The 21,756-nt window shown below is 38.6% G+C and overlaps 1 protein-coding gene across 2 annotated transcripts; it reads right to left on the reverse strand.

The window, feature by feature from the left end:
* Nucleotides 1-1,539: 1,539 nt before the first annotated feature.
* spats2 (spermatogenesis associated serine rich 2) lies at nucleotides 1,540-21,054 on the reverse strand. 2 transcript variants are annotated; one of them, XM_080899524.1, is made up of 13 exons: nucleotides 20,664-21,054; nucleotides 17,976-18,255; nucleotides 15,552-15,631; nucleotides 13,947-14,055; nucleotides 13,376-13,425; nucleotides 12,858-13,080; nucleotides 11,868-12,047; nucleotides 11,582-11,717; nucleotides 9,077-9,135; nucleotides 6,081-6,190; nucleotides 5,746-5,848; nucleotides 3,596-3,744; nucleotides 1,540-3,512 (listed from the first exon to the last, which is right to left on the reverse strand). In XM_080899524.1, exons 2-13 carry the CDS (start codon nucleotides 17,998-18,000, stop codon nucleotides 3,252-3,254), a joined length of 1,485 nt encoding a protein of 494 aa, XP_080755650.1. In that variant the 5' UTR covers nucleotides 18,001-18,255; nucleotides 20,664-21,054; the 3' UTR covers nucleotides 1,540-3,251. The 2 variants fall into 2 exon arrangements, with proteins under 2 accessions (XP_080755650.1, XP_080755651.1); XM_080899525.1 differs by lacking the exon at nucleotides 17,976-18,255 and having other exon boundaries at nucleotides 20,664-20,757.
* Nucleotides 21,055-21,756: the final 702 nt, after the last annotated feature.

Below are 21,756 nucleotides of genomic sequence, written 5' to 3' on the forward strand. Positions count from 1 at the left end.
AGCTCTATGCAGCTGTGACTTCTGTTATTGAGGTGCTTAGCAGACAATTTAGTTACATTGGAAATGAAAAGTTTTTTTACTGTAGTCTAGGATGGATACAAGTAAAAATAAAACAACCCCCCCCCCCCCCCCCCCCCCCCCAAAACAATAAAACCCAAACCACAACAAAAGAAAAAAAACACAAAAAACCCCCAAAAACAAACCACAACACCTGAGAGCTGCTTTTAAACAGACGGGTGGGTTCATTACTGCCCTCCTGAGACCAGAAAACTGGAAACACTCATTGCAACTACTGCTGCTGCACAGGGCCACAGTTGCAGTGGTTGTTTATTTTTCCACCCAGTGGTCCCAAGGAGCAAGAATGGAAATATCATTGAAAAGACACAGAAGCAACCTTAATGCTGTAATAAAAGTAAAAAAAAAGAAAAAAAGAAGCACCTGGCATGAAAAGCAAAAACTGCTAGTTTTTTCTCTTTCTGAAGCAGCTGTCTTAAAAGAAAAAAAATGTTAGGAGGGAAAACAAAACAACAACAAAAAAACCCCACAATCTGGGCCCGTTTAATGTGAAAGGAATCTACCCAATTCCTGGCTTGATGCCAGACCAAGCTAACTCATTGTTCCAGATAGTTTTGTCTTACTGTAACAAGCTAAAAGCTCATTTCCCATAACGCTAAATCATCCTTTCAAGACAAGCTAGAAAACATTTACCAAAGTTCAGAAACCAGTTTGCATTCTTTTCTACACAAATACTCACTAATTTAACTACGTAAAGAGTGTTAATCTCAATGGGGCAGGAAAAAAAAGCTCCATATGCCCAGAAACTCTTTTAAGAACCAAAAACCCCCCTTTTAAAAAAAAAAAAAAAAAAAAAAAAAAAAATCTGCTCAAAGGAAGACAATATGTTATGAAGAAGATGCAGCAATAATGTAACAACCGATTTTCCACTACAGCCTTTCATATGTACATTAACTACAGGATTATAAGAGGAGGAATCACCAGGGGGTCCATGTCCCAAACTAAGAGCCCACTGTGAGAGAACGACTTCGAAACGGGTAGTGTCGAAGGATGAGCGACGAGGTACTCGCCAGCCTTTTGTTCACAAACTGGACACTACGATGAGATTGAGCCCCAACAGCAGCAGCTACTTGGCAGGGAAAAAAAAAAAAAAAAGATCTAAGAAATCAATACAACCCTCTAATGCATTCATCAGTTTACTCAATTTTACTTCCATAGATGCACAGAGTGGACATAAAAAGAAGAGCCAACTGACGCTAGATATCGACATATCAGCCAATACCCCCCCCCCCACACACAAAATATGGGATCTACTGAAATTGAAAATACAGGGGTCATTATTAAGTTTCCAGTAATGTATTTCACAAACTAGGTCGTAACTTAATGTGGAGACACTTCTCGACTCCACACCTCCATCTTCTCAGTGGTGCAGCAGGCACTGCTGAGAGTTTTGTAAACAATGGAGTCACACTGCTGGACAAACTTTTAATTCTAGTACCCCAAGCATCTTTTTTCTGCATTATGTTGTTTTAAAAAAAAAAAAAAAAAAAAAAAAAGAGTTTCTGTATCACACAGCATACATGCCAATATCCATAAATCAGTGAATGGCTGATATCTATATCAGTCAGGCAGGAGAAGGGGAAGAATAGATCCTACACTTTGTTTTTGCACATATTCATAAATCACATATCTGCTCTATGAGTACCGTCTGTTTACAAAGCCATCATGATGCAGACATCCATGTTTCTAGAAAGGCAAATGTGAAGTCTGTGACTAAAGGCAAGCACGACATTAATATGCCATTCGTGTGCATATAACAAGAAAAACACAAAGAACAAACGGCCTGTGAATAAATGTTCAGAACTATGAAAAAGCATGTGCACCACAAAGGACTTTTCCTTTGTTGAGAGTTTTTACATATTTAACATTATTCTACAAAAGGTAATGAGCCCTCTTTGTTATAAAACAATGGACAGCTAGCTAAGAAAAAAACAAAAAACAGCACACATGATAACTCCGGCGGCCAGTGGGAGGGCGATACATCACTGCCTTAGGCAATATTAAAAAGGAGTAGTTTGACATTTGACACTGGGATAGGCACTTATCACCTCCATGCAGTCAGATGAGGAGGTAGATAACACACTTGTGCTTACATTAAATAAGGAACTACAAGCAGCAGCCAATCAGTTCAGCATTAAAGCCAGAAATGAGTAACAGCTAGCCTCAAACTTAACCCCCCAGAAAAATCCCAGTTTTGTGCAAAACCCCAGAAAAGATTGTGTGAATTAGTGAATTTAGAGGTGCAGTTTGCCACATTAAGACAGCCAACGCAGTTACTCTCCTTCTGCAGCCTTCACACCAAGCTAATCTAATCAGCTGCCAGATTCATATTTAGTGTACACGTGTGTTAATCTACTTATGCAACTCAGAGCAAAGAGTGAGGGAAAGCGCACTGACAAATGTTAAACTACTCCTTTCAAAAGGGTAACCATCTGTGTCCACAGTGTTACTCTTAATACAGCCAAGTCCTAGCGTTAACAAGTTCCCTACAGTTTGTAGCAGCCGTACAAAAAGCTCTGGATTACAGTTTGATATGTCTCTTTTTTCTTTACCTTGCAATGATTAATGACAGTTTGTAGTGTTGATTGCATGTCTACTCTTCAGAAGTCCCAGCTAATGCTAGAACTGCTTTTACACTTTCACAACGCTTTCCGTGGTGAAGGCATTGAAATGGTTCTGGGAGACAAGCAGAATAATAAGATCTGAGGTTCGAATCAGAGAGCTGACAAAGCCACAGTAAAAATAGAAAAAGTACTAAGAGTTCAACTTCAATAGTGCACAAATTGTTGCAGGTAATCATGTCAGTCTCTGGCAGTCTGCTTTAACTGCTAAAACTAATATCAGAGACTGACAATAGCATGACAGTAAGATCTCTCAAAAGGGACCTAAAGATAGAAACTGTTAACCGTCATCAGGAGCGAGAAAAGAAAGAGGAAGAGCGATTATAGAACAGTGAGCGCTTTTCAAGTTTGAAGGATGAATTGATTGATGTGGCGAGGCGGCACTACAGCTCAACTGACAGAAATATGTAAACTTGTATTCTATTCTTCATTAAAAGGAGTTAGTAGGTGGGGAGGAGGTGAAGGGTTGGGGAAGGGTATGTGGAGAGAAGGAGGAGTTCAAGGGTTAGTTGATGGGTTTGATTGAGCTTGTGATTTTTTGTTTTTTTTTAAATGTCAAGGACCATGTGTTCGTGGAACCCTTTGGGGAAGCCCATTGTGAGAGGGTCGGTCTTGGTTGTGAGAGGATGTGGAGGAATGCGAGGGACCTCTTGAGTTGTTAGAGTGCTGTGATGTAGGCCCAGAGGAGGCACCATCATTCTGATGGCGGTGGTTTGCACGACCAGCGTTCCTGTCATTGTAGGAACCACCGTTATACCGCTGACCACCTGTGTGATAACCTTGTCCGTGGAAGGTACGCCTGTTTCCTTGGAAAATCTGAGGGGGAGAGTTTAAAGTTTGTCAGTGAAGTAAACCAGCATTTGGTCTAATGTCTGACAAACTACAGCTTTCCAGCTGACCTGTTTGGCTGGTGGAGGACGGGTTTCACTTGGGTGGTTGCTCTGGATCTGGGTAGGAGCAGGCGTCTCTGGCAGGGTGGGGCTGGCGACAGAAGATGATGTGGAGCTACAGCGGGATCGGTTTGAGTAGCCTGTACGTGGGTGGTAAACTGTGAGAAAATCGACATAGTGAGTCAACACTCAGCGGAAACCTCTGGGGCTCAAAGATGAAGCAAATGCAGAAGTGCCAAAATCTACATTTCCTCTAATGGTTACTTAAAACTAAGTCAATGGCAGCATCAAAAAACACATTTACACCCTGTTATAGAAACTATTTGGGATCTATTAATAGTTTTCCTTTTGAAAAGATATTTAAAGTGACTCATTTTTTTCCTAACTGTTGAGACTTACATTTACAGGTGTGTCTTAAAACAGGAAATTGCAGCTAATAGGCCTCACCTATGCCAGTGACAGTCACTGAACTGGACCACTCCACTGTGTTTGTTTTTTGGAGTACTTTAATGCCTTATCTAATTATTAATATGGCTTGCTGTGAGGTTTTTAAAAAAAAAAAACAAAAAAAAAACCCTCCCACAAGTTTATGCCTTAATTTTGGTGAGTGAAATTCTAGTATTTATATTTCTGTAACACTAATGAACATCGAACATCATGAATGATCTGTCCCAGTGCATTGCACTTGTACAGTTTATGAATACAACTTGTTAACAAAGCTTTTACAAGCCTTAGTCATCAGTCACAGAGGCATGAATGGTCAGTGACCCCAAGTGACCACTGCTTACTAGGGAAAGAAAAGTGCATTCTTAACAAATTAGAGAGTGGTTACCAATTGGTGAAAACAGTTGCAAAGAGGAGGCTTCACCAGAAATCTGGTTACTATGATTTCGGTTGCTAGTAGATTGCCATGATGGATTTCCAGCTTGTCTGCAAACGCTGTAAACTTTTCACTGAGCTGTAGTAAAACTTGGAAAAAGTGCAATGTGATTAAAGAAACAGCAGCATTCACCTTCAAAGTAAAAGTTTTGCCTTATCTCCAAACTAGACGTTTCATAAGGAGAAACCTTTGCTTTTCTCTGGGGAGAACATTCAGCTGTTGCACTTCTTAAAGTTTCACTACCACTTGGTGAGTAGTTGTAGAGCATTTTACAGACGTTATACAAATTACAAAAAACTGCAATTTGCACAGTGAAACTGCAACAAACTGCTAGCAACCAAAGTGGTCACAAGGTGGTTTCAGTGCAGCACCTCTTTCTGACTAATTTCACCCACCAACAGCAACCACTTGCCAGCAAGTTAGGCAATACGTTTCCTAGTTACCAGAGGTTGTCAGGTGGTCACCATCTGGTCTTGCACAGGCCTGTGTGACTGGGCTCTAAGGTGACAACTTAACACTGTACCAATGGTCTAAATATGGCAAATTCTGACAGCACAAAACACGGCAGTAGCAAAAACACCAAGTTGAGTCTTCAAAAGGTGAAATCCAAAACCTGTACGTGAAGTCATGGTGTCTACGTCCCTCTGTTAAATATAGGCTATGGTCAAAAATGGTAAACCAAGCAACCTTTCTCACCAAGCAGAAAAAAAGTGTGCTAATTGCATAAAATAAAGTGTTAAAAACTTGTTTTAGACAGATCTACATTAGAGGCATTCTCAGAACCTTAAATAGCATGAAATCACAATTTTTGGGTTAAGATTTTAGAGTCAGATAAGACTGCTTAAAGAGTGCTCTGATTAGCACAGTCACGGTCAAAATACAAATAAACCAAATGTCTGACATGATGGGACAGCAGCTTCTGCAGACTGGTCCGAGTATGCAGAGACCAAGAAAGAAAAAAAGAACACGAACAAACCTCTTTCTCCCTCATAACAGCCAACTTGACATCCTCCTCTTCAGAGGTTAATTAATAAACAGAGCTGCTAACAATATTATCAAAGCTTCCTTATTGCTCCACTATAGTTTCCAACCATAAAAATAGCGCTCTGCTCATTCAGTACTGCATGCTTGCCATATCATAATAATTACTGCTTTAGTCATTTCTAGCCTGCTGGTCTTGTATTTTGTGATTTAAGGAAAGGTGTGTCCCAGTCGAGCGTGAGGCATAGCTGAACACAGGTCAGTAAGAGAAATAAATGAGATGACTTTGATACTGTACCTGATCCAAACCCTGCAATGCTCGTCTTCAGCGGTTCAAGATCAAATGTAAATCTTAGAGCTTTTCCAAGGTCCTCATCGTATTTACGCTCGCTCACAAAGTGCTGCAAATAAAAACATAAATAAATAAAAGTCAGGGAAAAAACCCACCCACGTTGTGTCTCAAAATTTGTTGTTTTCATCTCTACTTTTGTAAGCATAAGTAGGAGAATCTGCCTTGAGTTGTAGATTAATTAAAAATAAACACCAATTTCCCATTCAGTCGGTTATGAAATAAAACACCACTTTGATGCTGAAAGACAGCATCAAAGTGGAGCAGCTGTGCTGTGCAGGTACCTTGATGTCTGCACGCAGTTCAGTCAGCTGCTCCTCTGACATGGATGCCGACTTATCTGTCAGCCGCCGGAGCTCCTCGGCTCTCTTCTGCCGAGCGTCCAAGATCATCACTGAAACGTAGCAGCAAAAATATGAACAGATGTGAAAGAATTTAAGGAGGGTTTTTATTATGCAGTCAAATGTCTGCCTGTATTATGTCTTCCACACATTTAAGCAAAAGTTTAAAAACAGAGCTGCACCTAAAGTGATTCTGAGCTGTTAAACTCTAAACTTTAAATTAGGAGGAACATTTCAGTTAGTCAGTCCAAAGTTGGCTGCATTAGCGCTCACTGTGAGACACGTCCAGCAGCCAATTTGGAAATTTGGCAGACAAAATAAGTCTGAGGCCACCCACTACTTTAAAAACTGTGCCTTCTCTTAAAGACAAACTGTCCTGTGTGTTAGGAAGCAAAGACAAGACAGAATTTCCTTTCTTTAAAAAGTAAAAATACATTCAAAATCGACCCTCTTCTTTTGCTTAAGTTTAAAATAAAGAGGTCTCGTAATCTTTCAGTTTCATCTAAATACTCATCACTCCGTCAGTTTGTGAAATGCAGCCAATCAAAAGAACAGCATCTTAAAGAGGAAGGGATGGGAACTAAAACAGGTTGTTTCAGGTAATGATAACCTGAGAGACAGCACCAGGGCCCAGTATAAGACAAAAGGGATGATAATGAACAATGACTCATCCAAAGCTGCTCTACTAGAATCAAAGAACAAAATATGAAGCTCAAACTAGAATAATGGGTTGCCCTGCAGAAATATGCAATTGGTCCCCAGTTCAAAGAAAATGACAAAGATTTCAGTTGAGGGCCCATTATGATGGCTGCCAACTGTGACCTCACCACAACCCTGACTCCATTCATACTGGTGCTGAGGTATGGCAGTATTCACCTGCAATACTGTCTTTAACAATAGGCGTCACCACTCGCATCTCCACTCACTCTACATAAACGCTGGTCTAAATCTCTGAGCTTCTGCACTAATACAGCTTCTTATTTGATCAACTGTTCCCTTTATCGGTCACCACAACGGACCATCTGCGCACATCCCACCCCCAGCATTCTCTTCTGTGAGAAAAATAACATACCTCTGAAGACATGTCATCTCTTCATATCTTCACCAAACACAAAATTTCTCAGTACAGTCTCTTTTTCTATTGTTTGGCAGCTCCACATTGAACATCCTTTCCCCCCCAATATATCTATTATCCCTCCTCTGAACATGCTTAAACTATCTTAGCCTTGCTTTTCTAATTTTCTCTCTAAACTGCTCAATCTGCCCAACCTGGTGGTCACCATCAGTGAAAATCTTACACGCTGCCACTGGTTAGTGCTATCAGCAGGTGTTCACTACCATCTTGTTAACATTCTCCTTCACTTTCTGCTATACTTCTGTCACAAATCACCTCTGACATTCTTCTCCACCTACTCCATCCAGTCCACCCTGTTCATTGCTTTGAATGACTAGTACAGGTACTTAAACTTGTCCACCTCTGCTCATTGTATCTTAACTACATCTAATAACTTTCATTTCTCTTTTCTCCAAAGCATAGGCTGAAAACACATACCCACACCTCTCCAGGCTCTCTTCCACCTCCACCTCACCAGCTTTCTTTAGATCCAAAAAGACAGTGCAAACATTGCATCTGCACTGGCCTTTCTCAGGATGAAGCCATACTGCTCCTTGTTAATTGTCACTAGCCTACTTAATCTAGCTTCAAAAATTCCTTCCCACATCTCTGTGGTATGGCTCACCAGTTTTATCCCTCTGTAGTTATTACTGTTCTGCACATCACCCTTGTTCTTGAAAATCAGTACCAGTACAGTTCCATTCCTCAGGCATGCTCTCACTCTCCAAGATTCTGTTAACCTACTTAATACTACTACTACTAATATCATCATCATCTACTAACTCCATAGCCCCTTTCTCCTAAATATCTCCATGCCTCCACAGGTATATTGCCTGATCCAGCTTTCTTTCCACTCATCATCATCTTCTTGGCTGTCCTCACTTCATTCTCATCTGAACTCCCTTACCCAACTTTCCTCCATCCAGCCTCCTCTGTCATTTTCTTCATTCAGAAGGTCTTCAAAGTCCTTCCATCTTCTCAACATAGTCTGCTCACTTGTTAGCACATTTCAATCTCTATCCTTAATCACTTTAACCTTTCCCAATCCTTTCTAGCTTGCTCTCGCTACTTAGTCAATTGATACAAGTCTTTTCCTCTCCTTCCTTAGTGTCCAATCACGGCTGTAAAAGCAACAATCATACACCTGTGTTTTCAACAAGCACATGACATGTCCCACTCAGACTAATCTTAAAGAGGACATCTGAAGTACCCACTGGTCCTTAGCACTACTGATACAGTCCCACAGCCAGGAAAGAGGTTTAACAAATACTTATTTTTTTCTCTATTTGAAACATATAATCTAAAATAAATATACATATATATTATCAGTTGTATCACTTTCTCCTGAAGGAAGAGATTCTTAGAGTAAAGTAACTTTTGAGAAAACCTGGCTTTTGTAACATCGGATGAGGACTAGAGTTTCTTTGCTTTTCTCTCAATTCACCACACGCCTTGCACAAAGACAGCATTGAGTCTCCCTTGACACCTGACACTATTCACTTTTTCCAGGCCTGGAACACACAACACTCTACACTGAGAGGACAGAATAAGAGAGAATGGCCTAGTTGTACAAATATGAGGCCTACATTGTACGTACACACGCACGCACGCACGTACGCACGCTCTAGGTGTATCAGGACCTTAAGGCAACACTGCAGTTTAGAAGAAACTGGGACTTGCTGTTCCATAAGATTTCTTTTACAACCTCCAGAAGTGATTTAGGTCAGAGTCTTGGGGCCTTTGAGTCAGGTGATCATATCATGAGAAGAACACAAGCAGCTGCAGGGTGGTATGTGACAAGCATACTGGAAAATACAATACTTACTGGCATCAGCTTTCACTTTGTCCATTTCTGCCAGCAGAGTCACCTCTCTGTCCATTAAACTAGAAAAATAAAGAAAAGAGGGTAAACTTTCTAGAATCTTCTCTAAAACAAGATTGTGCATGCCGACTTTGCACTAATATTGCAGCAAAATACCAATATGATTAAACAATAAGACCACTGGGGACAGCAGACTTCTGCCAAGGCTGAAAATTCCTCCACACCATGCACAAATTAAGCCAGAAGGATATTGGAATATTGATTAGTTTAATATTTTAAGAACATCAATAATGATTATTTTTATCACTTTAATTCAGCATACATTTATAGAGACACCAAAGGAAATGCACAATTTTGACTCCTCTCATGGTGAAGAATAGTTTCCAAAATTCCTGGATCCAGACTCCAAAAGTTGATTACTTCTAAACTGGACAAAGCTCCACCTCTGAGAAAATATCCATGTAAATCTGTTCATGACTGAGTAATCTTGCTAGACAACAAATAACCCGAACCTGAGAACACAACTGCTGGCATAAACGCTTCAGTCTTGATGGGATAACACATTTACTGGAGTTTGAGCTTTACACTCAGGACATCTCGCTCCGTTCTCTGTAGCATTACAGAGTCAGCCGTTACGTAGATGGCCATCTTGTATGCCTCAAAGGTTGCTGTGAGATACTAACGAGAATTAGACTACACCCATGGCAAACTTTGAGTGTCTGAGTAATGATGATAGATGGTATCATCATTACTCATAATAAAACGCACAAAGCAAATATGGAAATTAAAATTCTTGTCCACACTTGTAAATCTAATTATACCGCTTCAGTTTTGTTTCTCAGCTGATGGTTGTTCACAGATTACAAATAAAAGAAAGCCACAATGTAGCTTTTCTTTCTAAAAAGCTGAAATACGACACAGCGGTGCTTATCATCCATTTTCGACAATAACCAACTACCTGCTTTTGTACCGGCTGCCTCAATACAATCTTCTAGTTTACTGACAATAAAACAAAAATTTTTTTCATGAGTGTTTCACAGAAGTGGAAGTCTTAGGCACGGAATTGAAGTAAGAGCCTCTTAAGAGTTGTAGGTGTTGAACAATAACAAACCGATCTGTCTTTTATCTTTGTAAAAGTGAATAACTGTTAAAAGTTTTATAAGTCAGTGGCAGCAGTGGTCTGGAGCCAAGAGTGGAGCTGAATGGATATCCTCACAGTCAACCACAGCATCAGGTTTCAGCTTTTGAAAGATGAACAATGGCTGCGCTCTATGAGAATTTATAAGGAATACACTTTATCAACGTGCAAATGTTTCAGTTAATCTTTTTGCTTTGCCGAGTTAGACCTAATAACCTGAGGTTTTGTAGACGATACTCTGTAATTGCCAGCTTGGACTAAACCCAGATAATCTTCAACCAATTAGTTATTAGTGAGCTCATAATCTACTGCCAGCTACTTCAGCATTTACTAAAGTCTCATGAGAATGATCACGACAGTCATCTTATCCAGATGAATTATTAGGGGCTTAACGGGCATGGATTTTTCTTCTTGCTCAGACCAGCAGTACCTATGAAGTTTGTAAGCCATTTAAAGAACACCCTAAAGTAGACAAACCACTAAAACTGGACAATTAAACTGGTTTGTAAATCCAGTTAACATGAACTGTATGCCTAATGTGAAAAAAAAAAAAAAAAAAAAAATTCAACTGCAAGTGTAAATCCAGGGATTAAAGACAAATTACTACAATGAAATAATATGTAAAATATTTAGTTTGTTATTATCTTTAATAAAGTGTTCTAAATCAGTCTTTTTTTCTGCACACACCAGAGGCTCTATGAAAGCAATCCAAGGTTCAACACATGGACCTCTTTTACTATTATGCAAAGTTGCACCACCAAGAAGGACAAAGGTAACTGAGCAGCACCTATAAAAATGCAATAATGTCTGAACTGCTTTAGTGAACATGCAACACAAATCTGAGAAATCAAATTGGAACAAAGATCTATTTTTACATTCTTCTTTGCTTTTCTGAAACAATTTTCTTCTTAATGCATCTCTCGTCACGGTCTATTTAGACTCAAAGATTCTAAATTATTTCAGGGTTGTCTTACGAATATAGAGGCTTGTTGACACTGTCACAGGAGTGACAATTATTTCCTGATTTGTTTCTACTCACTTACTTTAAAAAAAAAAAAAACAACAAAAAACCCCACTGTGGGTCCTGTTTAGCAAGACAAAGTTTAAAGAAGTTCACACAAAATTAAAAGCAGTGTTTTTACAACTTCAGACATTAATTTTAGATCAAACTACCTGAGACATCTGTAGAGACCTGCAGACTAGCTTTATGATTTTATGTTATTTGGAAGTAGTGTTTATAAATATACTATTAACAGCACAGAATATTGTCAATATAATATCAATATACTTTTTGATTGTTAAATGAAAAAACAATTTTACTTCAACATCAACTGTATGACAACAGGCAGATTTAAAATGAATTCCCATACCAGCTCTGTAGTTCAGCAAATGTCTGCTTCATCCTCTTTACTGAGGAGTCCATCTCCTCCTTGACCACCATCCTGTAGCGAGTCAGTGATGCAGTACATCTCTGCAGGTCCTTCACAGAGCGATCAATGTTGGAAGCTGAGAAGGAGAGAATAAGGAAAAGTTAAGCAAGAGTTTTGGGGCTATGACACATTTGTTTTCATGTTACCTTTGCCCTTGGTTGTGAGGCACAAAGAAACAATATGGATAGAATAAAATGGGCTTCTGGAAATAAGAGCCATGTCTAACCCATCTTCTTTACTCCTGATGATCCTTGCTCATCTGTGTTAGATGCTAATGAGGCAGGGGGATGATGTGAATTTGAGTTTGGCCTTTGTCGTGACTTATTGCCTCTGGGAGCCTGGTGATTTCTTCCTCCTGGCTGAGAGGTGGGACTTGGAGCACTACCTTGACTTTCTGCTTCTGCACCTGTGAGAAAACAAAGTACTTGTCAGGACACAAAGTAAATAATTATAAAACTACCCTCATGTGAAGAAGCAGAATCTATTAGGGACAAGGTTCTTGGTATTTTCTATTTGTAGTACGCTTGTAGCACTTGCTGCACTGGTTTCTGACAGCATTTGAGCATGCTTTGGTTGCATGCAACTCTTATGAAGGGAAATGAGGGATGGCATTCACCAAAGCACACTGAAAGACCTCTGGATATAATTTGATTAAGAATTCTCTCTTTAAGATTTATTTGCATTTGTACCAACGACCAGCACACGGAAACAGTCAAATGGGCCTGAAGAGCTTGTGGCTAAATCATAAATAAAATAAAATAGCAAGTTGCCCACTCAGGCTAAGTCAGCAGACCATGTGGTTCACTTTAAAAGTTAACTCCCCCCACAAAAAAACTGCCTAGTCACACATTTCAGGAGGACATTTTTAAACCACTAAGATTACAAGTACACACTTCCCCACTGAACTTTGATTTTGAATAGATAACACCAAATTAATTTCTTCAAGTTAAGTAATAAATAACTCTTTACCAGCATGTAGCAACAGGCTCTGCTCTAATCTAAGTTTCATTGATAAAAATCTAATGAGACTTTCACACTGTGTCCTTGGCTCACTTAAGGTAACCTTCCTGCAGTTAAGTCATATAACAAAAATATTTGTCCAGGAACAGATTTACTTTAAAGGGTCAAATAAGGTTCAGGTTGTAAGAGCAGCAATTTGCATGGCCATAAATTACTCTATCCATCCATCACATTTTAGCCGAACAGTTGCATTTACCGGTGGTTTCGGATGTAGCAGGTTCAGAGTCCAGCTCGGCTGCATCCAGGGAGGCAGAGTCCAAGTGTTCACTCAGCGAATCAAGAGACTCTCCGTCCATTACTGAGCCGTTGGCATGAAAGCCATTCAGCTCGTCCTTGCCCTCTTCGGGCGATGTGGCCTCAGGTGGAGCAGGTTCTGCTGGGGCTTCTGGCTGAGGTTTGGGCTTCTTTTTCTTCTTGGGCTGAACAGTAGGATATCAGTGTTAGCCTTCTTTTTTTTTTTTTTATCATCTTTTTAGTATCAGTGCAGTGATATCAACTAATTCAGTGCATGCAGAAAAGAGAAAGCTTTGATTTAAATGAAAATTAAGCTTTTGGCAGAAGAATTTACTAAACAAATCCATGCATTTTAGAACCAATGAGAGCAGATTAAAATGTCATCAATGATTTGAAACTAAATCTTTTACTAAGAAACAGTGACATAAATATGCCAACTCAACAAAGAGATGTTTAAGACGTAGGCTTTGTGGTTCTCACCTTCTTTTTTCCAGTGACATTCCACTCCTTCAGGATCTCAGCTGCACTGCCTGCGGTGTAAACCAAACAATGATGACGAAGGTACACGCTAACACATGGCAGATTGAAAATCTTGTAATACCATCTGAACATATGAATGCCTCGAGGCGTTGTTTAGACACGGCTAACTAAGGAAACAAAAGAGTAGTCTGACGTAGAGACACAACGCTCCTTTGCTATAATTAAACCTGCCAAACCAAAGGCATGCAAATGATACGCAACTACAGAATGCAAAGCATGGCAGGCATGATGGTGAAAACAATTTAAGGTTAAAGACAAAAAAAAAAAAAAAAAAAAAAAGTTCAGTGTACATGTTAACATGTACACTGTAATTACAGGACAGTTCAAAGAAATCATTAAAGGCACAGAATTACAGTGAAATTCATGCCCACGACCTGTGTATGTAAACACAACTCTACTTGTGGAGTGAGTGAAGTAAGCTCCATTAAATACCAAATTACAAATTCACTTTTACAGAAATATCCAGTCACACAACATCACAGTAACTTTCAGAGATTTGGTGTCCTCATACCTTCTAAAAAAGCCTGCACGGCCTTATCGACGCAGTTCTCAAAATGCTGTAACACCAGCACAATCTCATTGTTGCTTTTGTTGGGGACAACCGCCCTGACAGCACTGATCTGTGAAGCATGGTGAACATTAGCACTGACAAGCATAAGGGCCCTCAAACATTTACTGAAAATACACTTTAAGTAAGAAGTGGCTGTAGGACATGAATGCATACTCTTAATAATACACTATTAATGTAGAAATATACAAAGCTTTCATTTTGGTCAGTGAAAGAATGACACTCCATGGCAACTTTAGTCAATACAACTGTTCGACTGGTTCGAAAATTCGACTGTTAATGCAACTATATAATCAGACAAGCATATGATGCATGTAGACAAGGTCAAGACAACCTGTTGAAGTTTAAGCTGAGCATCAGAATGAGGAAGAAAGGTGACTTAGGAGAAGTGTGGTGAATGGTTCCTGAAATCATCTGAAACTGGTTTCTTCAACGTGACAATTAGTTCACTGCACTCAAAAAGCCTCCACAGTCAGCATAACGCAATCATGGATCTAAATCTAAACAAACACCAGAATCTGTCTGATGCCATCATGCTGATATGGACCAAAACCTGTAAGGAATGTTTCCAGCACCTTGCTGAACCAATACCACAAAGAATTAAAGTAGGGACTACCAAGTGGCCAGTGAGTGTATCTATCGGACGCTTTAATGAAATATTTTTGCTTTTCACCATTTAATTTAACAAAAATGTAAAATAATTTTTGGGATCCTATATAAAACTCCCCAGAACTGTTAAATTATAGTTTAACAGCTTTAAAGATGCTTCCTGGCATGGGATTAAGTGATACATACCTATATAGCTCTCATTTTTCAAGATAAGATATCTGTTAAGCTGGTGAATCTGATTTTTGCTCTACTTCAACATAAATCATGCTCTGACAATTTGCCCTCTCATGTTTACTGTCGCCAAAAAGCTACTTTCCAGGAACCTGCTGTACACATCTCACAGTAAATGAAACTGAATGTCAAGCTTTAGAAGCGTCCAACTTTGGCAGCAGATAAGAATCCAATGGTTAGAGATGGGAATAGAGAACTAGTTTGAGATAGTACAATCCATCAAAATCGTGCCTCCAATGTTATCAGTTCTATTTATCAATGCTGACATGCTATTTTTGATCTACTGCAAGACAGTGACGTCAAGCTCATAGCACTGACTCACATGCAGGTCTACAGATATCTGTTTACTCAGGTATTTGCATTTTGTTTCAGTTGAGCTTTTATGCAGTGTACATTATCTTTAAATTAATATAAAGCTCATAACTGTGTTCAATTATTGTGCCGATTTTTGCTGAAGAAAGAAAAAAAAGACGCAATTTCAGCAATTTAAAACCTCGTGTAATCTCTTGAATGTATTTTGTGATTCTTCTATAATTTCATTCTAATCTTAATTCCATCTACAGCCATATCCACAAATGAGAACAAATATTTTGCAATTTGATGTTTCAGATTAAGGCCTCCAAAAAAAAAAAGAAAAAGAAACAAAAAGGAAAAAAAGAAAGAAAGAAAATTGCAGCACTACTCCTGAGGAGTGTGTAAATTTCTTACCTTCTCCTTCATCCTCTCAGCCGTTCCACCCTGGGACATGACCATTTTTGAACGGGTATCAAACACCACTCCGGATGTATCTGGAAAAATATAGTAGAAACTCAACTGCATTGTCCATTTAACCCTTCAATTGTACTTGCAAACCTCTGTAGAGCATCATTTGCAAAACAAAACCACCAGCAGACATCTTTAGAGATTTCCTGGGAAAAAACAAAAACAAAAAAAAACAAAAAAACAAAGTTGCTGGCCACCTTTATAAATATACTAATCAGGTTACAGCAGCAGAATTATTATTGTGAAACAGACATGTGACGTGACATGTTAATCTACATGATAAAAAACAAAATATTTACATATGAAATTGAGAAAATAGATTTTGCTTCCTGTATGCAAATAAACAAATATGAAAAATGAAGATGCCAGCCTCACAGGACTGTGGAGGTGGAACGATGTGTTATTTAAGCATGTAAGCACAACTACTTCAGATACAAGCACAAAGGAAGCGCTTAAAAAAAAGAAAAAAGAAGACTTCATCACATCTGTGCCTGAACTGTCTGGAACACGGATCTCATTTTAATGACTAATAACCAATGATAGCATCCAAAAAGACATTCTTTCAAGAAGGAAAAACTTCAGAGTTTCTTCTAGCAGGAGGAGAATAAATCTGGCTCACTGAGACAAGCAGCTGAGTCAAGGTAAAATGAGATCTCTTCCTGTAAGGTCAGATGACACTAATCTTTAAAATGATAAACAAAAGGCCTTCAGCTGAATGCGAAGAGTCAGAGTGAAGTCCACAGTTAATCTCTAGCCATTGAAAGACACAAGAGGGAGGAAACTGCTGAGCCCTTGTAAAAGTTGTTTTTCTCATGCATGGAAGTAGGTTAATGTCACTGTAAATATCCACAGCTCCAATTCGCTGTAAAAGTACAGCCATCTGCACGTACTTTCAGGACAACTCCATTAGATTCTAGCTGAAAACAATCATGCATACATTTATTTGTTGAATAATTTATTGCTGTGACCCATCTGTAACTCAATTCTTGTGCACCATATAGAGATACAGTATTGTGCAAAAGTATTGCACCATCCTTCGTGTCCCTTTTGCTAGGGAAATGGACATAGCAATTCGTTGAAACGGGTACATGGAAATGCAGTATAAAGGCTATATCGTATTGAGAGAAAGTCAGCACTAGCATGACCACCTTTATTGTGTAACACAGTCTGAACTCTTTTAGAGAAGGTTTGTTTTTGTTTTTTTAAGTCATCTTCAGGAATAGTTCTCCAGGCTTCATGAAAGACAAAGCTCTTGTCTGGATGTTGTGATCAATTCTCTATCAAATAGATTCCACACTGCTTCAATAATGTTGAGGTCTGGGGTTGTTTTTGTATCCAGGTATCCTTTTTACAGCATTAACAACATCTTTGATCATTGTGTTGCTGAAGAATGAAGCTACTACCAATCAGATGCTTTCCAGACGGCATCGTATGACGTTTCAAAAACTGATTGTACTTTTCTGCATTCGTAAGTCCAATTTTGAAAAGGTCCCCAACACCACTGGCTGAAATGTAGCCCCAAAACGTTACAGAACCTCAATTGTGTTTTACAGATGGCTAATGATGATTATTTGAACCAAAACTTTCAAATTTGAATTCATCAGTCTATAAGACGTGTAATTTGCTATACATCAGCTGTTTCTCTGCCATTTTCCTTCCTTAAGAATGGCTTCTTAACAGCCACCCTTTTACTGAGACCATTTCTGTCGTTGACACTGTTCATCTGCTGTAGATAGATTTTTTTTAATGCCTCCCAGTTCTTTTGACATCTGCTTCTCAAGTTTCCTCATTTTCAAAAAAAATATATATATATTTTAAAAGAAGAACACTCCTGAGATATGCCAAGGTTTAAGCTAATAGCACAAAATCACCTCGGTGGTGAAAAAAAACATCTTAAATGTGTTATCCTTGGCATTTTTCAAGGACTGAACTAAACAATGGGAACAAATGATGTGCTTTTGCAACAGGCTGCTAGTAAAAAAAAGTTCCTAAAGATGCAATATAAAATTGGTTCTTTGCAAACCTTTTCTGGTATATGTGGACACAACACTGGTTCCTCCTTTCAGATAAGCACCTTTTAATGCTTGATTCATATGACAGTGTTAAGTGGCTTGAAAAACAAACACATCATTCCTCTGAAAATTGTCAGGTAGAAAGACTTAACTGAAAACGGGTGAAAAAGCAGTCATTGTCCAAAGAAAAAGTTTGAAAGACCTTCAGAAAACCTGGAGAGCTATTCCTGAAAACCACTTTAAAATAAATAACAAAGTCTGGTTCCTTGGAAGAAAACTATAAAGATATGTGATTAAATCAAGAACTTTCCAAGTACTTTACAATAAATTACATTACATATTTTGTCTTAACCCTTACCTTTTTGGCTGTTTTTCTTTGCCATGTTGTCACACAGAAGTATCCAAGAAAATCTCTGCTGTTTATTTTCTACAGTGTATACTCCTTCAAATATATTCAAGCTGATGCAGAGCTAACAGGTCCAAATGTGACAAAACTTTCAGTTGGAGTTGCTTTCGGTAGGGAAGAGCTCAATGAAGCTCAGAGCTGGCAGAAGGGTTGGAAGAACAAGGTTCAGATCCAGACCGTCACCATTCAGTCAAAGATTTAAGTTTTCCCCTTTTCTCTACCCTCACTAAATCTGTGGAATGAAAGAAAAAGAACAACTCAGAACTAGTGATAAAGAAGTGGTTTCGTGTCAGTATCTAAATGTAGGAATAATAAAATACATTAAAAAAAGAAATTTAAAAAAAAGAAAAAAAAAGAAAAAAAAGAAAACCCCAACTGTGGTCATGCTGTACCAAGTAAAAATGCAGATACCACCATTCCCTTTTCGATGATTTGAGAAAAAAAAAAGAAAAAAAAAAAAAAAAAGAATGCAAACTAAATCCATTTCCTCTGGCTATGAAATATGAATGAAAAACAGATTTCAATATATTGTCTGTCTGGCGGAGAGTCCTCAAGAAAAATAAATAAATAAATAAAAAAAAATCTGCAGTTCATATTGTCCTTGGCAGAAAAGCTGCATATAGTTGGGAAGAAAAGTTTAGCAGGGTTTCAGATTAACACATTTTTAGGGGTATTTCCTTTTTCTCGGTTGTCTACAGGAGTGGTGGGTGATAATGCTGTGCTGGCAATGGTGTTGCAGTGTGCAGCGTTTGATTGGGCTGGTGACAACTGTGTGCAAATATCTGAAAGTGTATTTAAAAAAAAAAAAAAAAAAAATTGTGTGTGTGATTTAAAACTACTTTGAATATTCTAAGTTTTCTGGCAGTCTCTATGACGGCTACACTGGGTCTGAAGTCTAAAATGACTTTTTTCTCCTTTTCTTTTTTAAAATACCTTTGGACACTTTTACAACTTATTTTCTTTACTGGAAATTAAACAGGAAGAATAAGAGTCGGTGATGTCAGAAATTACATAAGGTTTGGTTTTGGTATAATGACATGGGTTCTTAATTTAGACAAAAACTACCGAAAGTACAATTTTGCAATTTCTTCATTGTGGGGGGAAAAAAAAAGCATCTGCAAATCCCTATTACACTCTTGGAAATTTTACAGTCATCATGCTTAGTAATCAATATAGCAGACACATTCTCTTGCCCGTCTCACTGCTGCTTTATGTGAACTTTATTTAATTATGCCCACTCTAGCCTTAAAATTGCTTCAGTCAGACCTCCAGTAGTCTGGATCCAGTTTTATGGACCAGCTATTTGTAGCTTATAGGTTTCCCTTTCTGATCCTGGTTCACCAGAAACGGAAACTTAAAAGGCTGTAGAAGCCAACACCCTCTTGATTAGGACTTGGCATGCCATAGTCCCAGTTCCACCACACCTTTACAGACGTCAAACTCACATATACACGCACGATCAACAAGTGACACTGCACAAGCCACTCATGCAAAGGCACCGAGATGTACTGTGTTTATCAAGAGGGATGGTTCTCCAGCGTTCAAGAATGCCAGGTGCACTCCTGTTGAGTGATGCCATTAAGAAGAAAATGCCAACACAGCACTCATGACGTAAAAAAGTTTGGGCTTCAAGGAAGGTACATGCGTGTGTGGCAGATTTAAGAGGAAAAGCACTGATAAACAACACACACACAATCCAATCACCAGGTAGTTTTGTTTTTTTATTTTTTATTTTTTCTTCTTTGCTGTAATTTAATCTCTGTTGAATTGCTGCCAGAGAAGCCAGTGATCGCTAGGTTCACAGTTAATTAAACCTGTCGGGCATGACTAGAAAACCTAGACTACCTCCTTTAATTATAAGACGTTAAGTGTAGCTGGCTAATCAGGGAGAGAGATATAAATACCCCCTCATCCGTTGCTGCATCTTAACTAGCATCTTGCATTATATTCCAGCTCAAAGCCTGAGTAATAAGGATCGCTACAGAAGCGGAAAGGCTTCCCCACAACCCCCAAAAACATCCCAATCTTTTGTGAAAGGACCTTCACGACAAAGATCGGCCATAAAAAAAACCCCGAACTTCGCGTTTATTGTAGCGGAACGATCCGCTCAATTCAGCCTGTTATGTAATGTCACTGTTTTATTTGTTCGCTTTTAATGACTATCTACGCATTTTTGCAAACTCTTGACTGAAAGCAACTTGCACAATGGGGGTCTCGGTCCAGTCTTTCATCAGAGAGCAGCTCACTGCACGTATTTGGCTGAAGTCCGGAGGTTACGTTACCGTTAGCGTGCTAACATTACCTAACGTTTATAGCATCTCTGCAAGGCTCTGCCTCGCTGACCGCAAAAAAAATCTCTGTCGCATTAAATTAGCTCCCCAAAAAACACGGAGAATGTATGCATAGCTAAATACAGCACATCAGACAAACAACCCCTCTCTGGAGGGTCCTCTGGATGCCGCTTTGGCTAACGTTAGCGCGCAGCTAGCAGACCGCTTGGCTTTTATTAGTCGGGTTTGTGCTGTAAGTCTAGCCATCACTCGGCTGCTTAACTTTAGCGTTAAATACTCCGCTGCTGTTAAAGCATGTTTTTTCAGTCTAATAGCACAAAAATATGATCTAAAAATCACGAATACGTACTTGTTGGCGGCAGCAAGTGAACAGTAGCTTCTGGAAACGAGTGTCCGCAGCTCCTACCACCAGCCGTCTTTAATGCCAAGTAGTCTTGCTGTGGGCAATATTTTCCTCGACCAGACTACTTCGGGTTGCCAGATTGGATTGAAAGAACGCCCCTTATAACATTCAAACAGGATGTGAAATGTGCTACAGCATAGTTACTGTAGTTAGGATTGTTTGTATTATTTCGCTTTGCTTTTTTTTTTTTTGCAAGATCGACTAGCTTTCTTAAATTTAGTTTTTGTTCTACAAGAATATTTGGTTTTACTTTTTTATGTAGGATTTCCTTTGTAAATAAAAATGCTGAGTTATTATCTATATTTAGCGAGGTGGTTAGCACTGTTGCCTCACAACAAGAAGGTCCTGAGTTCCACCATCCATCATGTGCCAAGCGCCTTTCTGCGTAGACTGCATGCTTTCTTCGGGTACTCTAGCTCCCCCCCCTATCCACATACATGCAGTTAGTAGGGTTAGGTTAACGTGAGTGTCTTGCACGACATGCAGAGCAGTCGTGTGGACCCTAAAGACCCTGATATTACAGTCAGACAAAAAAGTATTAACTAGTAGTTAACTCACATGTAGAGTCAACAAACGCACATTTCCTGTGTTTGAACTTTACTCATTTTATGAGTATATATAGTTTCATTGAGTTTACTTTTTCGCTAGTACATTTAGTTTTTAGGTTAGTTTTAGTATATATATATATATATATATATATATATATATATATATATATATATATATATATATATATAAAATTTATTTTTTTATTTTTTACCGCAATTCTTTTTACAGCTGCATGGAACTGCATTAGTGAATAAACTCATGCATTTTTTGGTTATTATTCAAAATAATTAAGAACAATGCATTTAAGAAAAAGTGCAAAATTCAAAGTGAAACTTTAAAATATTTCAGACTAATTTCCCCCAGTACATTGTAATTACACTTGATGCCCAGGCTTATGTCAAAACAACATAATAAAATAGTAAACAAAATAAATAGAAGAATAATTAAAAGTTTTACAGGCACATCCAGGGTCCTTTCCATCAGTGGATGA

The sequence above is a fragment of the Rhamphochromis sp. 'chilingali' genome, assembly GCF_963969265.1.
Source record: "Rhamphochromis sp. 'chilingali' genome assembly, chromosome: 12".
Taxonomy (NCBI): Eukaryota; Metazoa; Chordata; class Actinopteri; order Cichliformes; family Cichlidae; genus Rhamphochromis; species Rhamphochromis sp. 'chilingali'.

Coding starts and splice junctions, on each gene's coding strand:
- spats2 (XM_080899524.1), bottom strand. CDS start 18,000: ATGGCAAAGAAAAACAGCCAAAAAG. Junction 13,426..13,946: donor CGTGCAGGCTTTTTTAGAAG/GTATGAGGACAC, acceptor TTTACACCGCAG/GCAGTGCAGCTGAGATCCTG. Junction 6,191..9,076: donor CAAAGTGAAAGCTGATGCCA/GTAAGTATTGTA, acceptor GCTACGTTTCAG/TGATGATCTTGGACGCTCGG.